Raw genomic sequence first — 26,875 nt, 5'->3', positions numbered from 1 at the left:
CAGCAGCCATCTTGACTTGGGTTGTCCCTAAAGGTTGATTAGTTTTAGATATTAAAGTATTTTTTACACTTAAAGGTAATTACCATGCCATGCAGACATTTTAAACCAGGGACGAACTCAGTTTCAGTTTAGGATAGATGGATTAAACACGGTATGGTTGTATGGTGGAGTTCAGCACCAGCTTTAGGTTCTTCTGGGTCAGGATGAGCTGACTGTTCAGATTCAGGAGTCGGTCGGCGTTCGGACATCTCCGAGGCAGAGTGATGGATGACAGCAGCTGTCTGGGAAATGAGTCGGCTTAGAACCGTCGAGGCAACGAGACGCTCGCTATTCAAACGGTGTCGAACAGACCTTCATACCTGCAGGGAGACGACGAGAGAGCCGAATCTGATAATACAGGAGAGTCAGGGGGGAAGGAACGAAGAAGAAAGGTTAAAGTAAAAAGTGATTGACGGGGGATGATGGGTAAAATAAGACTTTAACAAGGAGAACAGCTCTGTTTTGGTGACGCCGTTTCTATCACAGGTTTGACAGAAACACGTTTTCTGCTTCAGTTCTGGGACACGACAGGAGTTCAGCGTCAGAACTTCAGTCTTTTAAAACCTCGTCCCTGCCTGCGTCACTCACGCCTTTTGTCTTCGCAGCCTCGAGTCTAACGCAGCGGGTTTTACGTAAAGCTCACAGCGCAGAGTAATTTCATTTCACAGCAGAGGCTCACAATGTGCTTAAAGAACTTTGTCCACAACAAAGCCAAGCCTCTCAAACTGATGCGGCACCGATCCGTTGAAGCAGAGCTAATAGGTCTGAACAAAAATCAACAGATGTGATAATTTAATGAGACAACTGCAAACACCAAGGACAGGACGGTAAACTGCTCCGTTTGAAATGCCGCCTGTTCACGTTCTCATTGACTTCTCACCCCGAGGCAAATACATGTGAAATATTGAGATGTGTACAGTAGTCCCTCGCTATTTTGTGGTTCGTTTATCATGGACTCGCTCTATTGCGTTTTTTTTTTTTTTTTAATAAGCACTGTACATGTACATTTCTAGAACTGCGCCGCTCGGGGTGGCTGCATGTTGGAGCAGCTCTGTTACTTTCATTCTGAGTTTTTGTTTTTGAAAACTTTTAATTCCTCTTTTTTCTGGATATATCACTTTTTCGGATGAATATTTCCTCTGGTGTCAGATGCTGTGCATCTGGAAGGATTTTTACTGAAACCTTGTTACTTTTGGGCATTTGTTATGATGCGTAACCATGGCAGCAAGGTGTTTTTTTTTTTTTTTTAACAACCAGGAGCAGCTGATTAATATCTTAAAGCTCATATACCTAAACTACAACCTCAAATCCCAAATGAGTTGAAAAGGAGGCGCCGTGGATGAATTCCAGTCAACCTGGCAGTGGTGCTCGAGTACCTGACCGCTGAGATCCTGGAACTGGTGGAAAACTCGGCTCATGACAAAGGGAGGACTGAGATCATCCCTCGGCACCTTCAGCTGTTTGTCCGTGGTGACGAGGAGCTCGGCAGACTGCTGAGAGGAGTGATCATCGCTCAGGGAGGCATTCTGCCCAACATTTGGGCAGCCTTGCTGCCCAGGAGGACCGAGGCCCACTGGATCTGACATAAAGTTGGATTTGGGTGGACAGATCAGTATCTGTGGGCAGATTCTTTGGCGTCGCTGCAGGAGATCCTTCCTGCTCACAGCTATCAGCATCTATAACAACTCTTGAATGAAACTAGGATGATGAGCTACGACACTTAATTTCCCTTTGGGATTAATAAAGTAATTTTGAATTGAATTGAACTGAATTGAATGTACATAATGTTTCCCCCTCAAAAAAAAAAAAAAAAAAAAAGCGTGCCGCCATTTTGTAGTTTTCTTTCATTAAGCCTTCACTATTTTTTGCCAGTCTAAAGAACTACGTTACCCAGAAGCCAGTTCACTTCCCGGAAGTCAACACTGCTCTTTCAACCACTGCTTTCCTCACAGTCAGAAGTTCTGTAAGTTCTGTTGCTCACAGGACTGGCAGGAAAGTCACAAATAATTCTGAAACAGAACTCATCCTTCAAGTTGTATATTCACTTCTGAGTAGCTGGGCTGCAGTTGATCTGGACTCTGGACCTGGATCCTGGGCGTTGCAGACGACAGACGGCTGCAGGGTTCAGTCAGGTTCTGTTCGCGCAGTGCTGGTCCGGACCAGGACAGAGATGGTGCATTAAATCCTGGGCAGCAGCACACACACATCAAGCTGGATGGAGCGGTGGGCTTCAGTCACGCTGTACCAGGACTTTTTTCAGCTATCGGGTCGGACCGGAACTGAGCTGCTCCTGTATTTCAGAGCCTGGTAAGTAAAATGTTGTAGCTTCTGTACATATAAGTACTGTATCTTGTTAAAATTAGTAGGTTTAAGAGTATAGAGGACTGATTGTTAGAGGACTGATTGTGGGCTTCATTGCTGCAGGATAGGTCTGCAGAAACTAAACAAATTGGAATAAAACATTTGGACCGGAACCAGAGCTGTTGCTGTTCTGCAGAGCTAGTAAGTAAAATTTAGTAACATATGTTGTTAAAATGACGCAGGTTTAAGCGTTTAGAACATTGCATGAGTGTGGGAAGGGTTTCTAAAGCCTTAATATAAAGTTTAACGTATTTGAACTTGAACTACTCTCCCTACTTCGTGGTTTTTCACTTATCGTGAGGCTTCAGGGTACGGATCCCCCGCAATAAACGAGGGACTACTGTACTTCCTAATTTTAAATAGAGTAAACAAAGCTGCTGCATCAACATTAATCATACTCCTGTATTTGTCCTTCAAATATAAAAAAAAATCAGTCAATTTTAAATGTTTATTAGTGAGAAAAATGTTTATAGTGTGAGAGGTTTTCATCACTTTAGATGACAATGAGAAAGTTAAAGGGAAAATATATATAAACGCAGTCTTTTTAGTCTTCTGAAACAGCAAAATGTGCATATTTGCAGGTAAATAAGTACAAACGTCTTTCTTGAAAACCCAGAGTTTTCACAAACCACTGCACAGATTTACAGCTACGACTTATTTGCTTGTGGAGTCAACCAATTCAAGATGGTTGCCACAGCCAACAGACTTTATGAGACAACACAAAATGGCCACAATTCAGTTAATTTGACAGATATTTGGCTAAAACTTGGCGTGGCAGTAGCTGAGAGTCATTCTCATTTATAAACTGTAAGTCATAATGAGACCTCAGACTGGAACCCGGAACCACGTAGGACTGTCATGTCCCAGATTACTGGGCATCTACACAAGTGCATGTAATGAATTGCCACGACACAGACTTCAGACAATCAAATGAAGAATATGTGTATGGTTTGTTTGCACTTTGCTAACTACCACGGTAGAAACGTAGCGGAAGAAGATACAACTGCACCTAAAGCACTCTACACCAAAGCAAAGCAAGGATTTATGGAGACAATTTGCACTTTACCACAGTGTCCAAGTGGTTCAAACAAGAACAGTATGATTATATTTTGTGTAAAACAGGGAAACGGCTACAATCATCAAATTGGACGTTAAATTATTAAGCTCAGATGAGAAACTAAATAACACAGCAGCTGGTAAAACAAATGGTATAATGTTGCCAAAAAGTGAGTAATTATTGGCTTTTTCCTACAATTAGGCCGCATTCATCACAAAACATGATAAAAAACAAAATTAGAAGGATTCACAATTTATTTTTTATTTTTTTCATTTACCCTTTATTTATACAGGTAGTCTCATTGAGTCACGAGAACTCATTTTCAAGAGAGACCTGTTTAGGGAGCAGATGGTGGGGGTTAAAGGCCTTGCTTAGGGGCCCAGAGTGGGGCGAATGAGGGTGGAGACAGGTGTGGGTGTTTCACATTTTCCGCCCACATTTTGATGTTGACGGTACCGGGAGTTGAACCTGTGACTTTCCGATCACAGGCCCATCTTCTAACCTCTGCACCACCACTCCCCCAGTGAGTGTTTAGTCCTGTAAAAATAATCTCTGGAGCCATTTTTGAAGCCTGCTGGCAATAAACATCACCTTTGGTGAAGAGCCATCTAATTCTACATGTGGTTGGCCATCAAACAAGGCAAGCAAGAAACAAATGCACCCAGTCCGTCAGACAAACAAACATTTATCACTTCATAGAGCAACTCCTTACAAATGGTACCTACACCCCAAAACATCGTTGCCACAGATAAAGTGAAAATGGTGTATTTCTTCAACAAGTACTTTCAAGTGGTTGTAGATAAAACTCCAATTTTTTTTTTTTAACAAATCCTCCTATCACCACAAACTCTGAATCAAGCCCAGCTGCTTCAAGACACGCCCCTCCCTTCACCTTTCAGCTCTTATATGAGCCTGAGGTACGGACTGAGCATCTCAGTATGGACACCAACAAATTGGCTGTATTGCATGGGCTCAACCAAATGTGCATGTCATCACAATCCCCATCTGTGACTTGTTAAATCTATTGCTGCTATTGCTCTAAGGCTAGGAGATATGTCTGTCAGAGGTGCATAGCTTGGTTCAAAAGTTACTGTTCTGTGCAAAGGCAATCAGTGATGATGGAGGGTCATTTGTCAGACCCATTGGCAAAGGCGTTCCCCAAGGCTCCATACTTGGTCCAACACTTTTCAGCATAATACAACAATGTAACAAATTATGTTTGCACACATCTGTACACCAATGACACTGTTATGTATATCACAAGTACCTTGCTTAACTCTGCCCTCTCTGCACTACAGATTAGATTTAATAATGTAGAATGCACTTTTTCTAATCTTAATTTAAAACTGAACCATCTGAAAACAAAATGCATAATCTTTAACGGAAACCTCACTCAAATTAATGGCCCTCAATAAACCCTAACCCTTGGATGGCTTCGAGATCCAGTTTGTCAGCAGCTACAAATACCTTAGATTTGGCTCAATTCTTCACTCATATGAAACTCGCATTAACACTCTGCTCTCCAAAGTCAAATCCAGAATAGGGTTCCTCTTCCGAAACAAATCCTAACTAACTCAACCTACTAAACATTTTCTGGTAAAAATCACAACCCTTCCGATGTTCACCTATGGTGACGTCATCTACAGAACTGCTTTCAGAACTCTCCACAAACTTGACACACTTTACCACATGGCCATTAGATTTGCCACCAGAGCTCCCTTCAGCACTTATTACTGCACTCTGTATTCCCTGGTGCACTGGCCCTCTCTTCACTCCCACAGACAAAACAAACTGGTTTCTGCAGATATATAAAACCCTAACTGGTAAAACCCCATCCTACCCAACGTTCGTAGCAAAATGTGTAGCTTCCACTTCAGCAGCTACATTACCCTATCTCTAAAGCACACACCTCATTTGGTCATTCATCATTTCAACTTTCTGCTGCTAACGATAGGAACCACCTACAACAAACTCATAAAACTTTCTTCTTTTGTCTCACTTGCATTGTTTAAAAACTCACTTCATGACCGCTGCACATGCTTTCAGCGATTTCCGCCTCAATCTCTGTGGTTACTCTCTTGTACCATGAAACCTGGCCTAGCTCTTAATCATTTCACATGGTCTGTACAACTTGATGTTTGATTGTCAGTTGTTTATATGTCGTCTGTCTGCTGTTCTCCCACTCCTGTATTTGCTGCCTCATGGCCAGGTCGTTATTGTAAATGAGAATTTGTTCTCAACTGATTAGCCTGGTTAAATAGAAGCCAAATAAAACAAATCTAATGTGTAAGCAAGATTCATGGCCTCCAAGCTGCACAACTGCCCTAACTGCAGATGATTAGGGTCCTTGCATAAAACCTGAGCCCCATTCAGAGAAGACAGGAACTGGAGGGTTCAGGGTGTTTGGAAGAAACGGGAAACAGTTGCATGTATTTTCAGATTCAGTATGGTTTGGATCATAGTCCAAGATAGAGTCGACTGAGCCAACAAACCTCCATCTATGGACAGAATATTCAGTTAAATTTGCTTTTGACTCACTTTCTATTTTGAGACTCTTTATTCATAACTAATTCACGTGGGCCCTTGCTGAATATAGCTTCTCTACTGTTATTGTAAGGAGAACGAGCAGATTATTACCATATAGAAGTACTTTTAATTACCATCACAGCGTGCGCTGAGTCTAATAAATGAAAAGCCCCAGTTGTGCCATAAAATCTCTATTTTTTGTTGATGCTCTCGTGAGTAGGGATTATTATTCAAATTATAGAAAATAGAAAGCTTGCTTCTTGGCTGCAAACAACTGAAAAAGTCTTAAAAATCTGATGCTAGCGGCCTGCAACAGTTATTGTTGAGGATTGACAGTTCACAATTTGTTCACTTTGTTCTTCAAGGTTTAGGCTCTAAAATTAAAAACATCCATCCATCCATCCGACCGACCGACACATTAACACAGTGGTTACACTTTAGACAGTTATCCGACATAAATCCTGTCCTGTCTAAAAGCGTCTGGAGACAGTAATTCATGCTTTTATCCCCACCCGTCTAGATTACTAATTATAACTGCACCCCTAATTGGAGTTGGTCAGGCTTCAGTAGCTCACTTACGACTGGTGTACCAGGAAACATGGAAACAGTACTCCATTTCTGGTTTGTCTTCACTGGCTTCCCATTCGCGTTTGAATCCAATTTAATAGTATTTTTTTGTTTTTATGTCACAATAATCAGCCTCAATCTAATTTGTCTTAACTGCTTCATAATTGCGTATCATCTCACTCCCTTAGATTAATAGACCAGAGGGTTTTTAATTGTTTCTAAGATGAGATGCAGACTCAGGAATGCTCTGCTCTGCTACATTTTTACTCCTTGGCACTTCTTTCTTTTTTTTTAAATTTAATTTAATTTTATTCATTGTTGGACATTTTTTTCCAGTATTGTAGGGTTTGTAATTGTCTCTAATCTTGTGTGTTTGGGTAGTTTTAATCTTCTGGCCTGTGGGTTGGCTGATTCCAAAAAATAATCAGCTGTACATGTACATCCAAAGAATCAATTCTGAAAATTGTGTTAAAATTTGTCCAATGGTTCATGACCCATGCACACAAACACGAGCAAATATCTATAAATCTCATCTAAAAGTTGGTGTGGTAGTAGTTGAGAGTCAACCACAACACATACTCTGAGACATTTATCGCATAAAATAACATTATTTTTAATGTTTGAACAAATGAGATCTCTATACCATACCATTTTATTTATAGAGCACTTAAAACAACGACAAGCCCAACCAAAATGCTGGACAAACAGAACAACACACAAAGCAACATACAAAATTAAGTTAAATCAGAATATAGACATAAAAACCTTGCAGATAATAAATATAACGACTAACCTGTGTGAAGCATATAGGTTCAAAACACAGATCATCTGGTGTTGAAAGCTACGGAATAGTAGTGGGTTTTTAAACTGGATTTGAAAACCTGATCTCTGTCATGTGATCCAAAACTCCAGCATGGCGGGTGGCGTGCGATATGTGTTCCTTCAAGAAACTCATATAGAGCTGTTCGTTCAATTCAATGACTTCTAAATCATTAAAAGTCTTTAAGTCCTGATCTTTCGTCTGAGGTAACGCCTGATCATGAACCGGCAATTAATCTGTATTTTTTGCACTCCATCCGCAAATCTTCTAATTAACATCCCCATTTTGAATCTGCTTAATTTGTCTCTAATGAATGGTTATTTACCACAGCACTTTAAGGTTGCTGTAATTAAACCTTTACTTAAGAAACCTTATCTTGATTCAGGAATTCTGGCCAATTATAGACCTATATCTAATTTAACATTCATCTTCCAAATTCTTGAGGAAAATGTTACAAATGAATTGTGTGGACATCTGGACAGAAATAATCTGTTGGAGGGGTTTGAGTCAATGCACTGATGAAAGTCACTAATGATATTCTCATGGCCTCTGACAATGGACAGGTGTCTACACTGGTCCTGTTAGACCTCGGCGCTACATTTGATACAGTTGATCACAATATTCTACTACAGAGGCTTGAATATGATATTGGAATTACAGGAATGGCTCTAAATTGGTTTAAATTTTATTTATCTGATAGATTCCAATTTGTAAATATAAATAATGAATCTTCTTCATACACCAAAGTTAGTCATGGAGTTCCTCAGGGTTCAGTACTTGGAACAATACTTATTACTTTATTCATTCATTCGTTCAACCTTTATTTAGACAGTTTAATCCCAATGCGCCTCGAGGACTCATTTACAAGAGAGACATGTTTACTGTATATGCTTGTATATGCTTCCATTAGGTAAAGTTATTAAACAGCATGGGATATATTTTCATTGTTATGCTGATGATACACAGTTAGATTTGTCCATGAAACCCAATGAATCTAACCAGTTACTTAGATTACAAGCATGTCTTAAAGACATAAAAACCTGGATGTCCCTAATTTTTTTGTTTTAAACTCAGATAAGACTGAGGTTTTGGTGTTTGGACCTGAGCATCTTAGGAATACATTTTGCAGCCTTTCACTTCCTCTGGATGACATTAATTTGGCTGTCAGTTATTTTTGATCAGGACATGTCTTTTAAACCCCACATTAAAACAGTTACTAGAACTGCCTTCCTCCACCTGTGTAAAATCACTAAAATTAGAAACATCTTGTCCAAAAATGATGCAAAAAAATTGGTTCATGCATTTATCATGTCTAGACTGGACTATTGCAATTTTGTATTTGGGTGTCAAAAAACTTATTTAAAAAAGTCTTCAGTTGGTCCAAAATGCTGCTGCCAGAGTTTTAATGTGAGTTGATGGGAGAGATCATACCTCTCCAGGTTTAGCTTCTCTCCATTGGATCCCTGTCAAATTTAGAATAGAATTCAAAATCTTACTTCTAACCTATATAGTTCTCAACAACCTAGCTCCATCTTGCATAACAGATCTTGTTGTTCCATATTTCCCTAACAAAGCACTTTGCTCTCGGACTGCAGGTTTACTTGTGGTTCCTAGAGTTTCCAAAAGTAGAATGGGAGGCGGAGTTTTCTCCTCTCTTGTGGAACCAACTTCCAGTTTCTGTCCGTGATACATTGTCTACTTTTAAGATTAGGCTTAAGTCTTTCCTTTTTAATAAATCCTATGGCTTTTTTTGGTTTGCTTGGGTTTCCTGAGCTATCCCTTAGTTGTGCTGCTATAGGCTTATGCTGGAAGACAAATTGACCATTTCTCCTCTTTGCTGCTGTCATTTCTTGCTCTACTCTACCTGTTTGTATTTGTAATCATTTCTATCCTAAACGTGTTTTATGTCTTTCCTCCTATAAAAAGTTCACTGGGACCTGCCAGTCTGTGTTTGTTTCTCCTTCCTGTCCTCTCAAACCCCAGCCGGTTGAAGCAGGTAAACCTGCGCCTGGTTCTGCTGGAGTTTTTTCCTTTCCACCATTGCCAATGTGCTTGCTCAGGGCTGGCTTCCTTAGATAGAAAACTTTTACTAATTGGCTTTTTTTGTTAATGTATGTGAATGTTTTTGTACAGCGTCTCGACACGACTTCTGTTGCGACTTGGCTTTATATAAACAGACTGAATAGAAATTGAATTGAAATCTTTAAGCTAATTAATGTTTATTCAACTTTTTAGCTTACCTGTTTGTTCTGCTGTAAACAGATAAGCAGCAGTGGGTTTTAAGTAGATTGATTTTTCAGCAAAAAAAGAAAAAGGGGTGTTGACCGCTGTGACGGCTTATAAGAGCCCACTCTTATAAAGATCAGTGCAACTCTGCAGCGTTACGGTCGGGTTGTAATTAAACGCCTACAAAATATAGAACAACACAAATGTGGAGCTGTTCCTTAGAACCTGAAGACCAGAGGAGAGGATGAGAGGCAATTACTGAAGTAAAGAGAAAGATAATTCACTAATCTCGTCTCGTAGCTTTTATCGGCTCGCCTCGCTTTGCGTCCTCCACTAATGCAGGCTCTGGAATAATTTCCCAGTTGGGACTTCTGGTTTCATTTCCCTGCACTCGATCCGGCTGACCCACACCAGTGGCTCATTAGTGCTCCCGCTCATGGTAACACGGGCAAACTGTCTCGTACGAGCACATCTGCTCTTATTACCCCTCGTGAACACATTTGGAAATGAACAAAAGAAAGAGAAATGGCTGAACAGTAGATTTGGGGAGATGATGACGAAGACGCCGGCGTGTTTTGATCCAATTAAGCGCCGATTGAAAGCTGAGCGGTGAACTCGTCCTACACCAAGGGTGACTGGATCTGAGGCTGCTGCAAACGATCATTGTTAGCAAAATATCTCATGAACCACTGGGCAGATTTTAAACTAAAACATCTATAACAGATTTGGAGACAACCCCTTTGGATATGGCCACCACAGATTACTTTAATAAAAACAAAAATAGCTATAAATTAGCCAATTATACAGACAGCTAAAATTTGACGTGGTAGTAGCTGAGAGTCATCCCCAATCCAAACTTTGAGCATGGCATAAGGTTTTGTCATCTTTCTTTTCAAGGCTTGGCCAAAATGGCTACAACTCTCATTCCTTTTTGAGGAATTCTTGACACATTAGTGGGTAATAATTTGTGCCTGTGGTTTGTTGGAATACTTTTATATTGACAATAAATGTTCGATATACTTTGCAGGCCTGCTGAAATCACATTAACTCTTCCAAGATTTTCTAGTGAACCCCACCTCAGATGGCTGACGTATCCCCTTAAGTGACTTCAGTCAGGCTGTTTGCCATTGATACAAAGTCTTGGTTTTATTTGGATTTTTTTTAACAGATATAATCAGACATAAAGCAGCAGTAGTGTATCATAAAATGTTAAGACGTCTTGAATTATTAATGAGTCAGAGGGAGCGTGAAGACCGAGGGTGTGTGCGTGTATGTTCCTGTGTGTTCTTACTAAATCAACACCGACAGTATCGTTTTAAGATCAATTATTTAGATGGGAACGTAAACGCAGTGCTCTTTTAATAACGCACCGTGCTGTTTGATTATCCGAAAACATCTGGTCAGAAGCAACACGAATTAAAGAAAAAAGGAAAACAAAGGTTGAACCATATTTCTGTTGTACACACTTAGATTTGATAGTACAAAGTTATCTTTAAATTACTCCGTTTTTTTCTGCTTAATTTTTTATTTTATTTACTTATTTAGCCTTTATTTATACAGGTTAGTCTCATTGAGCCACGAGAACTCATTTTCAAGAGAGACCTGTTTAGGGAGCGCATGGTGGGGGTTAAGGGCCTTGCTCATGGGCCCAGAGTGGGGCGAATGAGGGTGGGGGCAAGTGTGGGTGTTTCACCTACCCCACCCACAATTTTGATGTTGTCGGGGCCGGGGCGTGAACCGGTGATCTTCGGATCACAAGCCCACCTCTCTAACTTCTGCGCCACCACTCCCCCATCTTCATTAATGGTTGTTTTTACCGTGAAACATGAAGAAAAATACTGTTGTTGTTTTTTTTTAGAGCTGTTACGAGAGACTTTTACCACAAATGGATTTTACAGAACAAAGTGGTGGCATTCACAAAACTGCTTTCGTGTTTATAGTGGGGGTTTTTTCCATACATTTTTTAAGCAGTATGTACGATGGCAATAATAGCCATAATTTTGTCCTAGTATAACTATTTATATACCAATATATTCAGCTCGACAAGGAAAAGTGTGCTACGACATTTAGCATTTGTAACTTTAAGACTTTTCAAAATATCTAAACCGGCACTATTTTTGTCTACTTATGTTAGCTTAGCTTCATGTTTTTTAGCTGCTATTTTGCACATTTTAGATTCTAGCTACATTTTGTTCGTTACATGTTTTTAGTTCTGTTTATTTTAAAATATAGCTATTATTTTGTTCAATTTAGTTTTGGATACATTTTTACCAATGTGATCTATTAGCTATGGTCTTGCTACGTTTAGCTTTAGCTTAAGCATTCAGGCAGCTGAGGAGGGGAAAGCAGCACTTCACTGTGTTCAGGGAATGTGGGGTGCTGTTGACTTCAACCAGTGATGTTGTCGGGAGGTGGAAGGAATACTTCTCTGACCTTATCAATTCCACCAGCATGTCTTCCATGGAGGATTTAGGGTTTATCCGTCCATAACCGTGGCTGAGGTCGCCGAGGTAGTTAAAAAGCTCCGTGGCAGCAGGGCTCTGGGAGTGAGATTCACAGTGATTTCCTTAAGGCTCTGGATGTTATGGGGCTGCCTTGGCTGACACGCCTTTGCAACATTGCGTGGACATTGGGGGCAGTGCCACTGGATTGGCAGACTGGGGTGGTTGTTCCCCTCTTCAGAAATGGGGACCAGAGGGTGTGCTCCAATTATAGGGGCATCACTCTCCTTAGCCTCCCTGGTAAGGTCTATTCAGGGGTACTGGAGAAGCGAGTCCGATTGCTGGTCGAAACTCAGATCCAGGAGGAACAATGTGGGTTCCGTCCTGGCCGTGGAATACTGGATCAGCTCTTTACCCTCGCTAGGGTCCTCGAGGGGTTATGGGAGCCCATCCAGTCTACGTGTGTTTTGTGGACTTGGAGAAGACATTCATCTGTGTTCCTTGGAGTACACTGTGGGGGGTGCTCCGTGAGTTTGGGATTGGAGGCCCGTTGTTACGGGCTGTTCAGTCCTTATACAAGCTGTGGGAGAGTCTGGTTTGCATTGCCAGTAGTAAGTCGAACCCCTTAAGGGTGGGAGTTGGGACTCTGCCAGGGCTGCCTGTTGTCACCGATTCTGTTCATAACTTTTATGGACAGAATTTCTCGGTGCAGCCAGCTGGCGGAGGGTTTCCAGTTCAGTGGCCTCAAGATTCCATCTCTGCTCTTTGCAGATGATGTGCTCCTGTTGGCGTCATCGTGCCGTGATCTTCAGCTCTCACTGGAGCGGTTCGCAGTCGAGTGTGAAGCAGCTGGAATGAGAATCAGCCCCTCCAAATCTGAGGCCATTGTCCTCAACCGGAAAAGGGTGGATTGCTCTCTTCAGGTCGAGGGTCAGGTTCTGCGTCAAGTGGAGGAGTTCAAGTATCTCTGGGTTTTGTTCACGAGTGAGGGAAGAATGGAGCGTGAGATTGACAGATGGATTGGTGCAGCATCTACAGTATTGCGGACTCTGTCCCGGTTTTTGTGGTGAAGAGAGAGCTGAGTTGTAAGGCAAAGCTCTTTGTTTACCGGTCAGTCTACGTTCCTACCCTCACCTATGGTCTCGAGCTCTAGGTGGTGCCTGAAAGAATGAGCTCATGGATACAGTAGGTTGAAATGAGTTTTCTCCGCATGGTAGCTGGACTCTCCCTTAGAGATAGGGTGAGAAGTTCAGTTATCTTGGAAAGACTCGGAGTAGAACCGCTGCTCCTCCATGTCGAGAGGAGCCAGTTGAGGTGGTTCAGGCATCTGGTAAGGATGCTCCCTAGGCACCTCCCTAGGGAGGTGCTTTGGACATGTCTGACTAAGAGGAGACCCCGGGGAAGATCTAGGACACGCTGGAGAGACTATGTCTCTTTGTTGGCCTGGGAACGCCTTTGAATCCTCCCAGAAGAGCTGGAAGAGACTGTGAAAAGAGAGTTCTGGACCGCCCTGCTCAAGCTGCTACCCCCTCGACCTGACTTTAAAATAAGCAGAAGATGACGGACGGACGGACGGACGGACGGACGGACGGATAGCTTTAGCAACTGTTCTGGTCATTTAAAAATTGTAGATATTGTTTTGCTCATTTAGGCTTTCAGCTTTTATCTACACTTTATTTTTTTACATTTTAGCTATGGTTCTGCTTGTTTGAGCTTGTCTTCTGCTCATTTTAGCTTATTTAGCTTGTTTTAGCTTGTGCCATACATATTTTTAATTGTGTTCTGCTTGTTTTAGTTACTGTTCTGTTCATTTTATATTGTATTTAGCTAGTTTTAGCTCCTGTTTTGTTTGTTTAATCTTGTGTTCTGCCTGTTTTAGCTCATATTATGCTCATTTTAGGTGTTCTGCTTATTTTAGCTTGTCTTTTGATAGTTTGAGACCATTTCTGCGCATCATTCAGCCTTCACAACTAATTTATTTTACAAAAATATATTTTTAACTAAATGTTTTGCATAGCTAAAACATTTTGTTAGCCCCCTTATGTTAGCTGCATTAGCAATTTACTATTAAATTGTTTTATTTGAATTTATTTTGGTAGCTTTAAGGATTTGTAAAAATACAATAAAATAATAAAAACAAATGCAGTAATGCTGTGTCCCTGCTGTTAAAACAATCAGACTTGCTCTTTGTTTTTTTTCTCCGTCAGAGTCGGCGTGTTGCAGTTTGGAAGAGCCGTCAGGAACAGATGTTCCAAACAATTCAATTCAGAGTGTTTTGTAGTTTTATTCCGAACGGCAACAGAAACGCTCAAAATGTCGCTTTAAAACGGCATCATAACTGCAGAAACGCCTTCATGTTCCACCTCTCTCGTTTAGTCTCAGACCTCTTTTGGACCCTTCAGGACGTGAAGGCTGCGATCAATGTTGATTTGACACTTTATTATCGGAGCGAGACAAAATGGACGCCCAAGGGTTTATTTGTTTTACAGCCGTCCTACAGTCCAAAAATACACCAGTTTGGTCATGGATTTAAATAAAAGCCACATATTTGAAAGGTAGGCATGGGTGTCTGTTAGCAAAATATTTCAAGAACACCAGGTGGATTTTAATGAAACCCTCAGAAAGCAATGATTGGATGACAAATCAAGATGGCTGCAGCAGCTGATTGACTGTAGATTTGGCGCTAAAATTTGGTGTGGTAGTTGAGTCAATGCCGAGACATCCTCTGAACACTAACTGAGCAGAACTTTGATTAGAACTTTAACGATATCTTTTCTTCTAAAGGCAGAAAAAAGTAATTTTTTTAATGTAATTCCCAATGTTTAACTTTGTCACCACCGATCGCCATATGTTCTTTGTATGTGTGAAAGAGAGAAAGAAAACGTGCAAGGGAGGATAATAAAATTACACATTCTATAATCGTTGATCCTTAAGTGAGTGGTATTGTTTCCATGGAAACCATTGAGCTTTCTTTTTGAGACGCTGGTTGAAAAGATCACTTCACAAGGTTACTGATTGTCTTTTCTGTAAAACCAGCGAGCGCAAGCTGATCTCTAAGGTTTGGACACGGAAATATATTTCTCTCTATGTGCAGCACAATAAACCTCTGACAGGAGAAATGATGTTTTAATAAAACGCTGAATACTTTTTTATGTTTCTTTTGGGTTCAAGCTTTTAATGCGAGTGTCAGAGGAGTCTTATTTACAAACCCTTCTTCTACACGCTCCTTTTTTGTGTCGGCGACAAAAGTGAAGTTCAAACCGTCCATCTGTCCATCATTCAAGGAGAACACAAGACGTCCCTCCATCCAGTGACACACTCCAGTTAGTTATAAGATAAGATAGTGGTGTTTACCGGCCAAAGAGGATTTATAATCCCTCCCATAAGTTCTGGGTTTCCTCCCAGAATGACATGCCTGAAACACCACCACATAGAATCCTGATCAAATGCCTGAAGTGCCTGAGCTCAGTCCTTTTGATTTCCCCAGGATGATAGATCTTCTCGCCCTCTCTCTAATGCTAAGCTCAGATGTGCAACAGAAAAGGGTCAGCCTCTTGTATCCTGGATCTTGTTTTAAATCATCCATGGTCTCATGACCATAGGGGCAAGCGTTGGAGTGTAGACAAAGTTTATCAAGAGCTTCACGTTTTGGCTCGACTCTTTTGTCCAGACAGTTCTAAAATTATGTCCACGTTACTGCAGAGGAAGCTCTGATCCAGCAGTCCATCCCTCGCTCCATCGTCATCCATGAACAAGATCTTAAGATACTTGCACTCTTCCACTTGAAGCCGAGGTTCATCCCCAAACTGAACGGAGGATTCCACCCATTTCTGATCGAGATTCATGGCCACAGACCTGAAGGAGCCGACACCCATTGCAGTTGCTTAACAGTCGCTGCAACCTTTGCCCCAACCTGTTCTTCTTGAATCCTTGCCCATGACCCCCAAAAGGATCAGAGACGAGGCAAACTCTGCCATCAAAAATGAACTTAGCCCTGTTCCAAGAATCTGGACACAGCTCTTGTTTTTGTTGGAGGATATCTGTTGTACATGTCATCCATCTTTGTTGTGAACCTTACCACCGGTTTCATGCTGCAAAGACTGTGATCAAACATGACAAGCCATTTTCTTTTGTTTTGTTTTCCACCAAGGAGTGCAATAAGAAATTTAAACCAAAAAGATGATCATTTGGAACCAAAAGACAAAGAAACATTGGTTTTTATTTTTATATGTGCAGATTTCTATTTGCCTTTTGTGTCTGAGACCCAGCTCAGTCCAATACGAGTTCAAAGGTCAACTGCTTCAAAAGCCTTCTTGTAGAAGTGTCCAACTACAGTTTTTGAAAAGCAAAAAGCTTTATATGCTTTGTGAAGTTTTTTTTTTTCCTCTAAACCATTTGTGGTTTCTGTCCATTTTTGTCTTTGCAGATTTAGAGACTTTGTGAAACAGAATGGCTCATCGGGAACAGAGAATTATCTCCTCTTCCAGATATTCATTATGCTCTCAGTTAATTTGCTGCAGGCGCCCTGACAGAACAGCCCAACCGTATCACTGTTAACCAGAGTGAAACAAAAGAATCAGAATATCGGTGAGATGTCAGCCACTGTACAACCGTTCACTTCCATAATTGGAATTACAGATGGGTCAAAAGTCAATCCAATTTTAATTGTCTAAAAATCGACAAACTAAGCCCATAATTTCTGTTTTTCTAAACCGAACTGGCACGGTAACCACACAGTAATCAGGCTTTGAGACAGAGAGGACAAACGATGAAAACGAACCCTCAACCCGAGTCCCACAGGACGGGCTGTCTGCTGCCTGTACCTGCCGTTGCACATCAGTGTGTGATTATTTGTGAGTGTGCTTGTGATGAAAGGCTCTTCCACTGCAGTCCATAGTGACCCAGGGGGACGTATAGATGCCGTGCAGTTCGCTGTTCTCAGGGTTGATCTGTGTTGGGATGAATCCAATTTTATTCCTTTTCTCAAACATTTTTGCGCCGTTTTCTCCTGCCTGTTAATCAGCCGTCCCACCCTTTCTCCTTAATATTTGTCCTTCTTTCCCCCAATTACTAACACATGAATACTGAAGGCATCTTCTATCATAATGAAAGCATGTTTTCAAACTGAGAGAATTCACCATTTTTGATCTCAAGATCTCTGCAGCTCATTTTTAGACTGCATCCTTCACTCTGCACTTATTTAAAATAAACAAATTAACTTATTTTCATTTATTTATTTATTTCTTCTCAACTCCCCTTTATGCCTTTCTGATCTTGCCTAAATACGAACAATGTAATTTTGGGGGGAGCAGTCACTCATTCAAACCTGGGTTGAAATCTACAACTGATTTATTTTCTAGTTAACTTGATTTAAAATGGCTGCCACAGAAAAGCCACTTTGCCAACAACAAAATGGCTTTAAACAGTCAATTTTACAGATATGAGTGACATGAGTGCGTCATAGCATGAGATTGCCTATAAGGACTATAACTCAAGATGAGACGATCTTGGCTTAAAAAAAATACTAGCATTTATTTAAGAATGCTAGGCTTTTAGTTGGAGTGTTTTTTTGCTGAAACTTATACTGAATAGTCCACAATATCATCCATTTTACTTTAAGTGAATCATTTGTCTTTAGTACATTTACTTCTCTTTGTATTTTCTCAAACACCAAAAAGATGATCAGATATAGATATGATAAATAAAAAAGAACCGGCTTTGTGTGCATTCATTTGTCTCACTGCGAGAGACTTCCTGCTTCGATTTGTTTGAGCAGGGATTAAAGGGATTACAAGTAAGGATCTGTAGGACCAGACTGGAGTGCACCACATAGTATCAGTTAACAAAGCTTAATCGACTCTTGGCAACCTGTGGCTCAATAATGTCTGCACGTGCTGCCTCATATCAACGTCTGCGTGCAAAAAGCAGAGCACAGATCAGCTCATTCAAAAATTAACCGTGAAGTTGGAAATATTTTTCAGCTGCTCTGAAACAGGATCGATCTTTGCTTTATTTTGGTTACTTTTCCACCAAAAGTCTTTATTTTCAATCCAACTTTATCTTGTTGAAAGATGCTATACAATACAATAGGCCACAATACGATATAACAATGCAATCACAATATGATACTAATTGTCCTTTTTTTTGGCATTCCCTTTTCAGGGGTTGCCATTGCGAGTCATCCTCATCCATCTCGCTCTGCATCCTCTATCCTCAATCCAACTACTAACAACTAACATGTTTCCCAAAACAGCACGATATGACACATCACAATATGCTACAATGTGATATGATACAATCTCCTATTATACAATGCGATACAACTCAAAATGTTACAATACAATACAAGTTACAGTGTGATACGATTAAACATAAAATATTACAATATAATACAATACGATATGTAACAGTGCAATACTGTACGATATAATACAATATCATGCTTAGGAGTGATGTGCCGCCTTAAGCGAATGGGTTTAAGATGGATTGGTGCAGCTTCCAAAGTATTGCGTACTCTGTTCCGGTCCATTGTGGTGAAGAGGGAGCTGAGCTGCAAGGAGAAGCTCTTGTTTACTGGCCTATCTATGTTCCTATCCTCACCTATGGTCATAAACTCTGGGTAGTGACCAGAAGAATAGTGCAGATACTAGCTGTAAACATTAGTTTTCTCTGCAGGGTAGATGTTCTCTCCCTTAGAGATAGAGTGAGAAGTTCAGTTATTCGTGAAAGACTTGTAAGTAGAGATGCTACTCCTCCACATCGAGATGAGCCATTGAGGTGTTTCAGACAACCCTAGGGAGGCGTTCTGGCTATGTCCAACTGGGAGGAGACCCGGGGAAGACCCAGGACACTCTTGAGAGACTATGTCCCTGGGAACGCCTTGGAGTTCTCCTGGAAGTGGAGAGATGTCCTGAACCTCCCTCCTCAAACTGCTGCCCGCACAAGCAGCAGATGATGGGTGGGATACGATACAGTGCTGTACAAATTATTATTTCCATGTAGAAATGTGTTTTTGATTTGTTTTAAAGGTGAGTTTATTTTGAGTCCAGACATCAGTGTGTAATTTACAGGTCTCACAAGAGAAAAAGTTAAAAAAAGAAAGAGTAGCTGAGTCGACAGCTGAGTCTGACCACCTCAGGGCACATTTTTACTGCTCACACTGTTTGACTGGCAGGGCAGGACCATCTCTGTAGGAGTCAAAGGAATGCAGCAGAGCCGGTGGATGGTTTAATGTTCCTTCATTAGGAAGGACTTCATGGTAACGTGGGAGAACATAATCAGTCTAATCAGGCTCACTGAGAAGGGCATCAAAGTAACTGAAAAGAAAAAAAAATGTGAGTTTGCGACTCTGTCTGATGTGAGGCATTAATAAAAGAAGCAGCCGGTCCTTATCCTCCAGGGAAACCTACATGCTTAAATGTCTGAGTTACTCTACATTCAATGCTTTGAAACGGCTGCTTATATCACGAGGTTGCGCTTTCAGAAGATTATCATATTTGATCGTATGCTTTGATTTTGTTAAATAAAATGGTTTCACGCAAGACCTTTCAGTTCCACACATTCCAGGTGGAATCATCATGCGTTAGTTGTAACTCTAAAGTACAAGCCCTAAAAAACAAAACTCCGCCCCTTACCTCCCCCGCTGTCCTTCTCCTCTTCCTCTATGCTGTTTTTGATGCTGTCGTACTCCTCGTCGATGTTCTGGTTGCCTCGGATCTGGCTGAGTACACGGCGGGCCTTCTGGGTGAGCCCACGCTGTATTAGCCAGCGGGGGCTCTCCGGCAGGAAGAGGAATCCCAAGAACTGGAGCATAGCGGGAAGCACGGACAGACCCAACATGTACCTGGAGGAGGAGGGGACACATGCATTGAGACAGAACCTATTTTTCTAAAAAGTCCACTTTTGTATTAATGTTTATTTTGAAACAACGGTAGAAAAGTCAGGGCTCCGTAACGTTTCATCTGATCTGAGGTCGTATCCTCAGGACCCCAGCCCACCAAGAGGGACAGGAGATAGAGATGGCGACTACTTCCACTGCCAAGGACAACCACTAGAGGCTCAGGGCGAGCAAATGTAACCAGCCAGAACCCCAGGATGGTGCTGAGGCTCGCCCCCAACCAAACCTCTGCCCTCAGGCCTATATCCTTTGGCTTAAAACTGTAGATAAGAGTTTCTTCCCATCATCCTCTCCTAACTTGTTAGAACATTACCATTCCTGTCTTTAAAAAGCCAAACTTGCTGCACGTCCTTTCCAGCCTGATCCCTCTGTCTCGCCAATCAGTACAAATCCTTTTTGCCCTCTTCAATGTCCAGCCTCCCGTACAACTCATCATACTCATTTGCTCCCTTCCTCTTTGCTCTACGTTGCATTTCCTACATTGTCTGTTTAAAACAGGTCTCTTTTGTAAACGAGTCCTTGTGACTCATTGAGACTCACCTGTATAAAGGTTGAATGAAAATGAGCAAACCTGTAGGTAAAAGCTAAAATTAGAAACTCATAGTTAAAAACTAAATATCATTAAACTGTAGCTATAATCTAAAGAAAGCTAAAAGTTTAATTAAGCAAAACTCTAGCTAAAATGTACAATTTTGCCAAACAGTAGCCAAATGCTGTGTAGCAAAATGTAGCTAAAAGCTAAATGTAGAAAAATTTGTATCTCAAAGCTGAATGTCATAAAACATTTGCTAACTCCTAATTTTAGCAAAACTGTATCATAAAGTTTAAATTGCTTAACTGAATGCTCAAGTTAGCAAAACATTTAGCTGGAAGCTTAAACTAGCAAAGCAGTAGCCAGATATTAAATGTAGCATAACTGTAGCTAAAAGTAGCGCAAAAAGCCAAAACACACAAAATAGAGCTAGAATTCAGAGGCAGCTTTAAAAAATGTTTTAAAAAAAGTGTTTCTTTATTTAAAATGGTCATTTAAATTAAAGAAAAGTTAAATAATTCAAAAATGTAGAAGTTAAAAATGATAAACGTCAAAGCACAGTATTCATGGTCGAGCCGAACGTTTTCATAAATGGATGATTTTTTTTTTTAAACGCACAACGCAAGTTTGAGAAACGATACATAAAAACAGTGCAGACGCTGACTCAGCAACCATGAATAAATGACGACTCAGCATTACCACAACAGCTGGTCTGAGCCTGAAATGTACAACGATACAAGTAACGCCTCTGACTGACCTCCATCCACCTCGATGCATGTAGCTGAAGGCGCCGTCGATGAGGCTGGCGGTGAACTGTCCCCCCGTGATGAAGAGCGTGTTCACGGTCACCAGCTGACCCCTGAGGTGCGGCGGCGACGCCTCGGCGATGTACACCGGAACCGTCATGGAAGCCACACCTGGACAGTTGGACAAAGCAAAGTCTTAGCTAAAGCAAAAATGGCTGGAGCAATCAGTTTTACAGGATTCAAGATAAAACTTGGTGTGGTAGTAGCCGAGGCTGATCCCGAACTTGGACTCTGAGCGCTAACAGATTGTTAAAACAGCAGCGGGCGATACGCACTCCTTCAAGGAATACAAAGCCTTTGATTACATCAGTGTCTTATGATTAATAAACTACATTTTTTAATTTTTCCAACAACAAAAACGTAAAACGTTAAACATCTGTGTGCGTTAACTGAACAAAATGTTTTGTTTAATCCAATTAAATTAAATTCTGTGACTACTATGGTAGAATAAATCAGGTTATTTAGTAATATCACATTTAGTAAATTTGCTCTATTTTGATTCCAAAAGAGAAGAATTTGTTATAATAGTTTTTTTTTTTTTATTATTATTATTATCATTATTCTAGTACACAGAAATGTTTAAATATGATTATTGTAGCAATAAATGTAATAAATGTTATTATTTGTGATTTTTATATGATGTTTAAAGTAGATGTCAGGTGCAAAACAGGAAATTAAAAATAATAAAAAATCAGTTTTAATATTTTTGTTTTGGCCATTTTATTATTTTTTTAATCTATTTCGATATTTCTGTTTGGACCATTAAAATAAGATAAAATAAAAAAAAACATATTAGAATTTAAAATCGCATCCAAAAACATTTTGAAATGAACTCAACTTAAAAACTCAATGGCACACACACACGCATTCACATGCACACTCGTGTGACACGGTGTGTGTGTGTGTGTATGCACGTGTGTGATGAGGTGTCACAGACAGACACTTTGCACATCTGGCTCCTCATTGGCTCTATTAATAGAAAGCCGCCACGCTTGGCGCCCCTCCACCTCCTGCCAACACCCCGCCCTGAACCGCCGCCATGACAACATGGCTACCTGTTGCCATGGAGACCACTCGCAGGGAGACCAGTTTCTCTCTGTCTCCAAGCGAGTACCACAGTGTGGCAGCTCTGGGAAGGCAAGTCGATAACCGAGAAGGGGAGGGGGTCATTCACACATTTATGTATTTTTATTTATTTATTTGGTTTTTTCCCAGAAGAGGAAGAAGAAGCGACATCATCTCAAAGCTGTTACAAATATTGTCATGCACATGAAAAAAATCAAACTCTGCCGCGTCGTGGTTAAGTTTCTGCTGCTACACAATAAGACCATAAAAATGGTGAAGGAATGCATATCACCCGCCACATCACGCTCAGAGCACGTGTTGTGTACAACTCTCAGCTACTACCACGCCAAATTTTAGCTCAACACCTGCAGAATTATCTGAGTTAAAGCCATTTAAGTGTTCACTATAGTTTTCTATTTGTGGCAGCCATCTTGGATCAGGTTTCGTGTAGCTGCACATCTGTTGATTAAATCCTGAGAGATGCAGGAAAGATTGTGCTAACAGACATGAGCAAAAACATAATTAAATAATGTTTTCCCTCCATATTTTGATGTTTATCTACAAAACTTCAGCCTTGAATCACCTGCGTCTTTATCTAAACCCGGCCCGCTGCTACAGAGTCCGGCTAACATTAATGCTAACATCAGCGACCAATAAAAAATAATCTATTTTTGATCATTTCACATCAGCTTATTGGCATTTTGAAATACAGTGTTCCTGGCTCAAACTCTCAAACTTTGTTTAGTTTAAGAAAAGGCTAACATTGTTCTGATGTGAAAAGTGTGATGTGTGACGTTTAGGTGACTCAAGATTATAAAAGTGCATATGTCAACAAGATACTTTAATTATTTATTTTTTTAATGCAGTGGAAATGATGAACGTTAAAGGACTTTTTCTGAAATATGTCGAAGAAAAGAAGCTAAAATTAGTAAAGCAATAGCTAATGCTAAAAGTAGTAAATCTGTAACTAGCCAACAGTGAAAAAGACAAAGCCTCGTTCAAAGCTACATACTGTATGGACAAACTGCAAGTCAAAGCTAAATGTAGCTAAATATCCGCTAAATTTAAAATGTGCAAAAGCATAGCAAAAAGCAAAATTAGCACACAAAAAAGCTAATGCTAAAAGTAGCTAAATCATAACCAAAACATTAGCTCTAAGCTAAATGTAGCAACATTTTAGCTAATAGTTAAAAAGGTAAAACAGCAGCTAAAATTAGCAAAACCATAGCTAATGCTAAAAGTATCAAATCTGTATCTAACTAATAGTAAATATATTTATATTGCTCAAAGCTACATATGGACAAACTAAGCCGGAGGTAAATGTAGCAAAAATATTGGCTAAATTTAAAAGTAGCATAACCATAGGAAAAAGCAAAATTAACACAAAAAAGCTAATGCTAAAAGTAGCAAAACTACAACCAAAACCTTAGTTCAAAGCTAAATGTAGCAAAACATTAGCTTATAGTTAAAAAGGTAAAACAGTAGCTAAATTCTAAAATTAGCAAAACAAGAGCTAATGCTAAAAGTTGCTAATCCCTAGTTAACAATTAAAAGTAACAAAACATTTGCTTAAAGCTCATTATAACAAAAGTGTAACTCAAAGCTAACTGTAGCAAAACTTCAGCTTAAAGTTCGATCAGCAGAACTATTGCTAAATGCCAAAAAATTACCTAAACAATAGCTGCAAGTTGAAATAAGCAAAATTGTATCTGAATACTAAAAGTAGCAAAACATTAACTGTAACACTAAAATTTGCAAACAGTAGACAACTTTTAAATAAGAAAACTTGTAGCTAAAAGCTAAAAGTGGCAGAATAGTAGCTGAAAGATTTGACCAAACAACTACAACTTTATGACCCTAGTCTAAGTGGTGGATTATATGTATTCCTTTAATGAATGTTTACTTTGTTTTTGTTTGTTCTGGTAATTCATGCAAACATTTACAGTAAGAACAGCTGAACAGTAAAAACAAGAAGCAATAGATTTCTGTTCACCTTGAATATAAAAAGCAACCAGATTATATTGGGATTACAGAAACAGCTCTAAAATGGTTTAAATCATACCCATCTGATATATTCCAGTTTGTAAATGTAAATAATACATCTTTATACACCAAATTTAGTCATGGAGTTCCTCAGGGCTCAGTGCTTGGGCCAATACTCTTTACTTTATATATGCTTCCATTAGGTAAAGTTATTAAACAGCATGAGATACATTTTCATTGTTATGCTGATGATACACAATTATATTTGTCCATTAAATCCAATGAATCCAATCAGCTACTTAGACTACAAGCATGTCTTAAAGACATAAAAACCTGGATGACTCTTAATTTTCTCCTTTTGAACACAGCCAAGACTGAGGTTTTGGTTTTTGGACCTGAGCACCTTAAAAATGAATTGTTCAGTCTTTCTCCCTCCTTAGATGGCATTAATCTGTCCTCCAACTCTAATGTTCAAAAGCTTGATGTTATTTTTGATCAGGACATGTATTTTATTCCCCATGTTAAAAACGTTACTAGAACCACCTTCTTCCATCTGAGTAATATCACTAAAATTAGAAACATCTTATCTAAAAATGATGCAGAAAAATTGGTCCATGCATATGTCAAGTCTAGACTGGACTATTGCAATGGTTTATTATCTGGGTGTCCAAATACTTCTTTAAAAAGTCTTCAGTTGATCCAAAATGCTGCTGCCAGAGTCTTAACTGGAGTTAGTGGGAGAGATCATATTTCTCCAGTTTTAGCTTCTCTCCACTGGCTCCCTGTCAAATCCAGAATATAATTCAAATTCTTACTTCTAACCTACAAAGCTCTCAACAACCTAGCGCCATCTTATATTACAGATTTTATTGTTCCATATTTTCCTAACAGAGCACTTCGCTCTCAGGCTGCAGGTTTACTTGTGGTTCCTAGAATTTATAAAAACAGAATGGGAGGCAGATCTTTCAGTTATCAGGCTCCTCTCTTGTGGAACCAACTTCCAATCTCTATCCGTGAGGCTGATACATTGTCCAGTTTTAAAACTAGGCTTAAGACATTCCTTTTTGCTAAATCCTATAGTTAGGGTCAGCTTGGGTTTCCTGAGCTGTCCCTTAGTTATGCTGCTATAGGCTTAGACTGCTGGAGGACAAACTGACCACAATTTTCACTCTGCTACTGTCTTTACTTACTCTGCTCAACCTGTTTTGTATTTGTAATTATTTTTTCTATCCTTAACATGTGTTATTTTGTCTTTCAGATACACCTGGACCTACACCTGGACCTACCATTCTGTGTTCGTCTCTCTCCTTCCTGTCCTCTCAAACCAGCCGGTCAAAGCAGATGGCCGCTTGTCCTGAGCCTGGTTCTGCTGGAGGTTTCTTCCTTTTAAAAGGGAGTTTTTCCTTTCCACTGTTGCCACTGTGCTTGCTCAGGATGGGAGACTGCAATGAAGCCAAGATTCAACTTGTCTGCTGGATTCCTTAGATAGAGAACTTTACTAATTGGCTTTTTTATGTATGTGAATGTTTCTGTAAAGTGCCCTGAGACAACTTTGTTGTGATTTGGCGCTATATAAATAAACTGAATTGAATAAACAGCATTTTCTGCTACTTCTCTCTGTTCCTCGACCATAAGTCCCTTAGAATAACCCTCTTTGCCATCAATGAGCACTCGGCTCAGTAGCGAAGACAGCTCCCAGTAATTAAACACAAACAGCCGAAAGCTGTCGCCCGGGTCACACCGAGCCTCAAAGCTGCACAACACGAACAAAGTATGTGATTTGGTCATGTGAAGGCCGCCATGAGACACGAAGAACAAAGCTCAGCGCTGACTGATGGGATCAGACAGAGATGGAGGTACTTCACGGGACTCTTCGCCACTGCACTCCACTCAAGAGACGAGAACGGGGACATTTCTTGTCAAAATGCATAGAAAATCAAACTTACAACAAAGAAGCCCGTAATATGGCTTTTAACGGAATTTTAGTAATCAAAGTGTTCTAATTAAAGTCAACAAAGAAAGAAATGAGTAATTACAGCTTTTTTTTTAAACTTATTTGATTAAAAATAATAATTATAAAAAAGGTCTCCAAATTGGACGCCGCGATGACGCAGTTGGTAAAGCTGCTGCCTCTCAGCAAGAAGGTTCAAATCCCAGCTGGGGGCCTTTCTGGGTGGAGTTTTCATGTTCTCTCTGTGCATGTGTGGGTTTCATCCGGGTACTTCGGTTTCCTCCCACAGACCAAAAACATGCATATTAGGCTGATTGGTAACTCTAAATTGTCCCTAGGTGAGAGAGAGAGTGAATGGTTGTTTGACTTGTTTGTGTCTGTGTCCCTGTGATGGACTGGAGACCTGTCCCTGTCCAGGGTGTCCCCTGCCTCTCGCACAGTAACTGCTGGATATGGACACCAGTGACCACAGCGATCCAAAAAGGAAGGAATGGGTAAGGATGGATGGATGGAAGAAGTGTGTAAGGATGGATGGAAGAAGTGGGTAAGGATGGATGGAAGATGGTAAGAATGGATGGAAGAAGTGTGTAAGGATGGATGGAAG

The 26,875-nt window shown here is 40.2% G+C and overlaps 1 protein-coding gene across 1 annotated transcript in view; it reads right to left on the bottom strand.

Annotated features, from left to right (window-relative positions):
- The window catches only part of LOC119428374 (proton myo-inositol cotransporter), an 83,756-nt gene that overhangs the window by 48,983 nt on the left and 7,898 nt on the right, over positions 1 to 26,875 (bottom strand). The window contains exons 2-3 of the mRNA XM_037696052.1: positions 21,224 to 21,383; positions 19,672 to 19,880 (exon numbers count right to left, since the gene is read on the bottom strand). Of these exons, the coding sequence (XP_037551980.1) occupies positions 19,672 to 19,880; positions 21,224 to 21,383 (369 nt within the window). The remainder of the gene's footprint in view (positions 1 to 19,671; positions 19,881 to 21,223; positions 21,384 to 26,875) is intronic.

This window comes from Nematolebias whitei, chromosome 22, assembly GCF_014905685.2.
Source record: "Nematolebias whitei isolate Nwh7 chromosome 22, NemWhi1, whole genome shotgun sequence".
Taxonomy (NCBI): Eukaryota; Metazoa; Chordata; class Actinopteri; order Cyprinodontiformes; family Rivulidae; genus Nematolebias; species Nematolebias whitei.
Note: the sequence above shows the minus strand (reverse complement) of the source record. Positions and strands in the feature narration are given on the sequence as shown.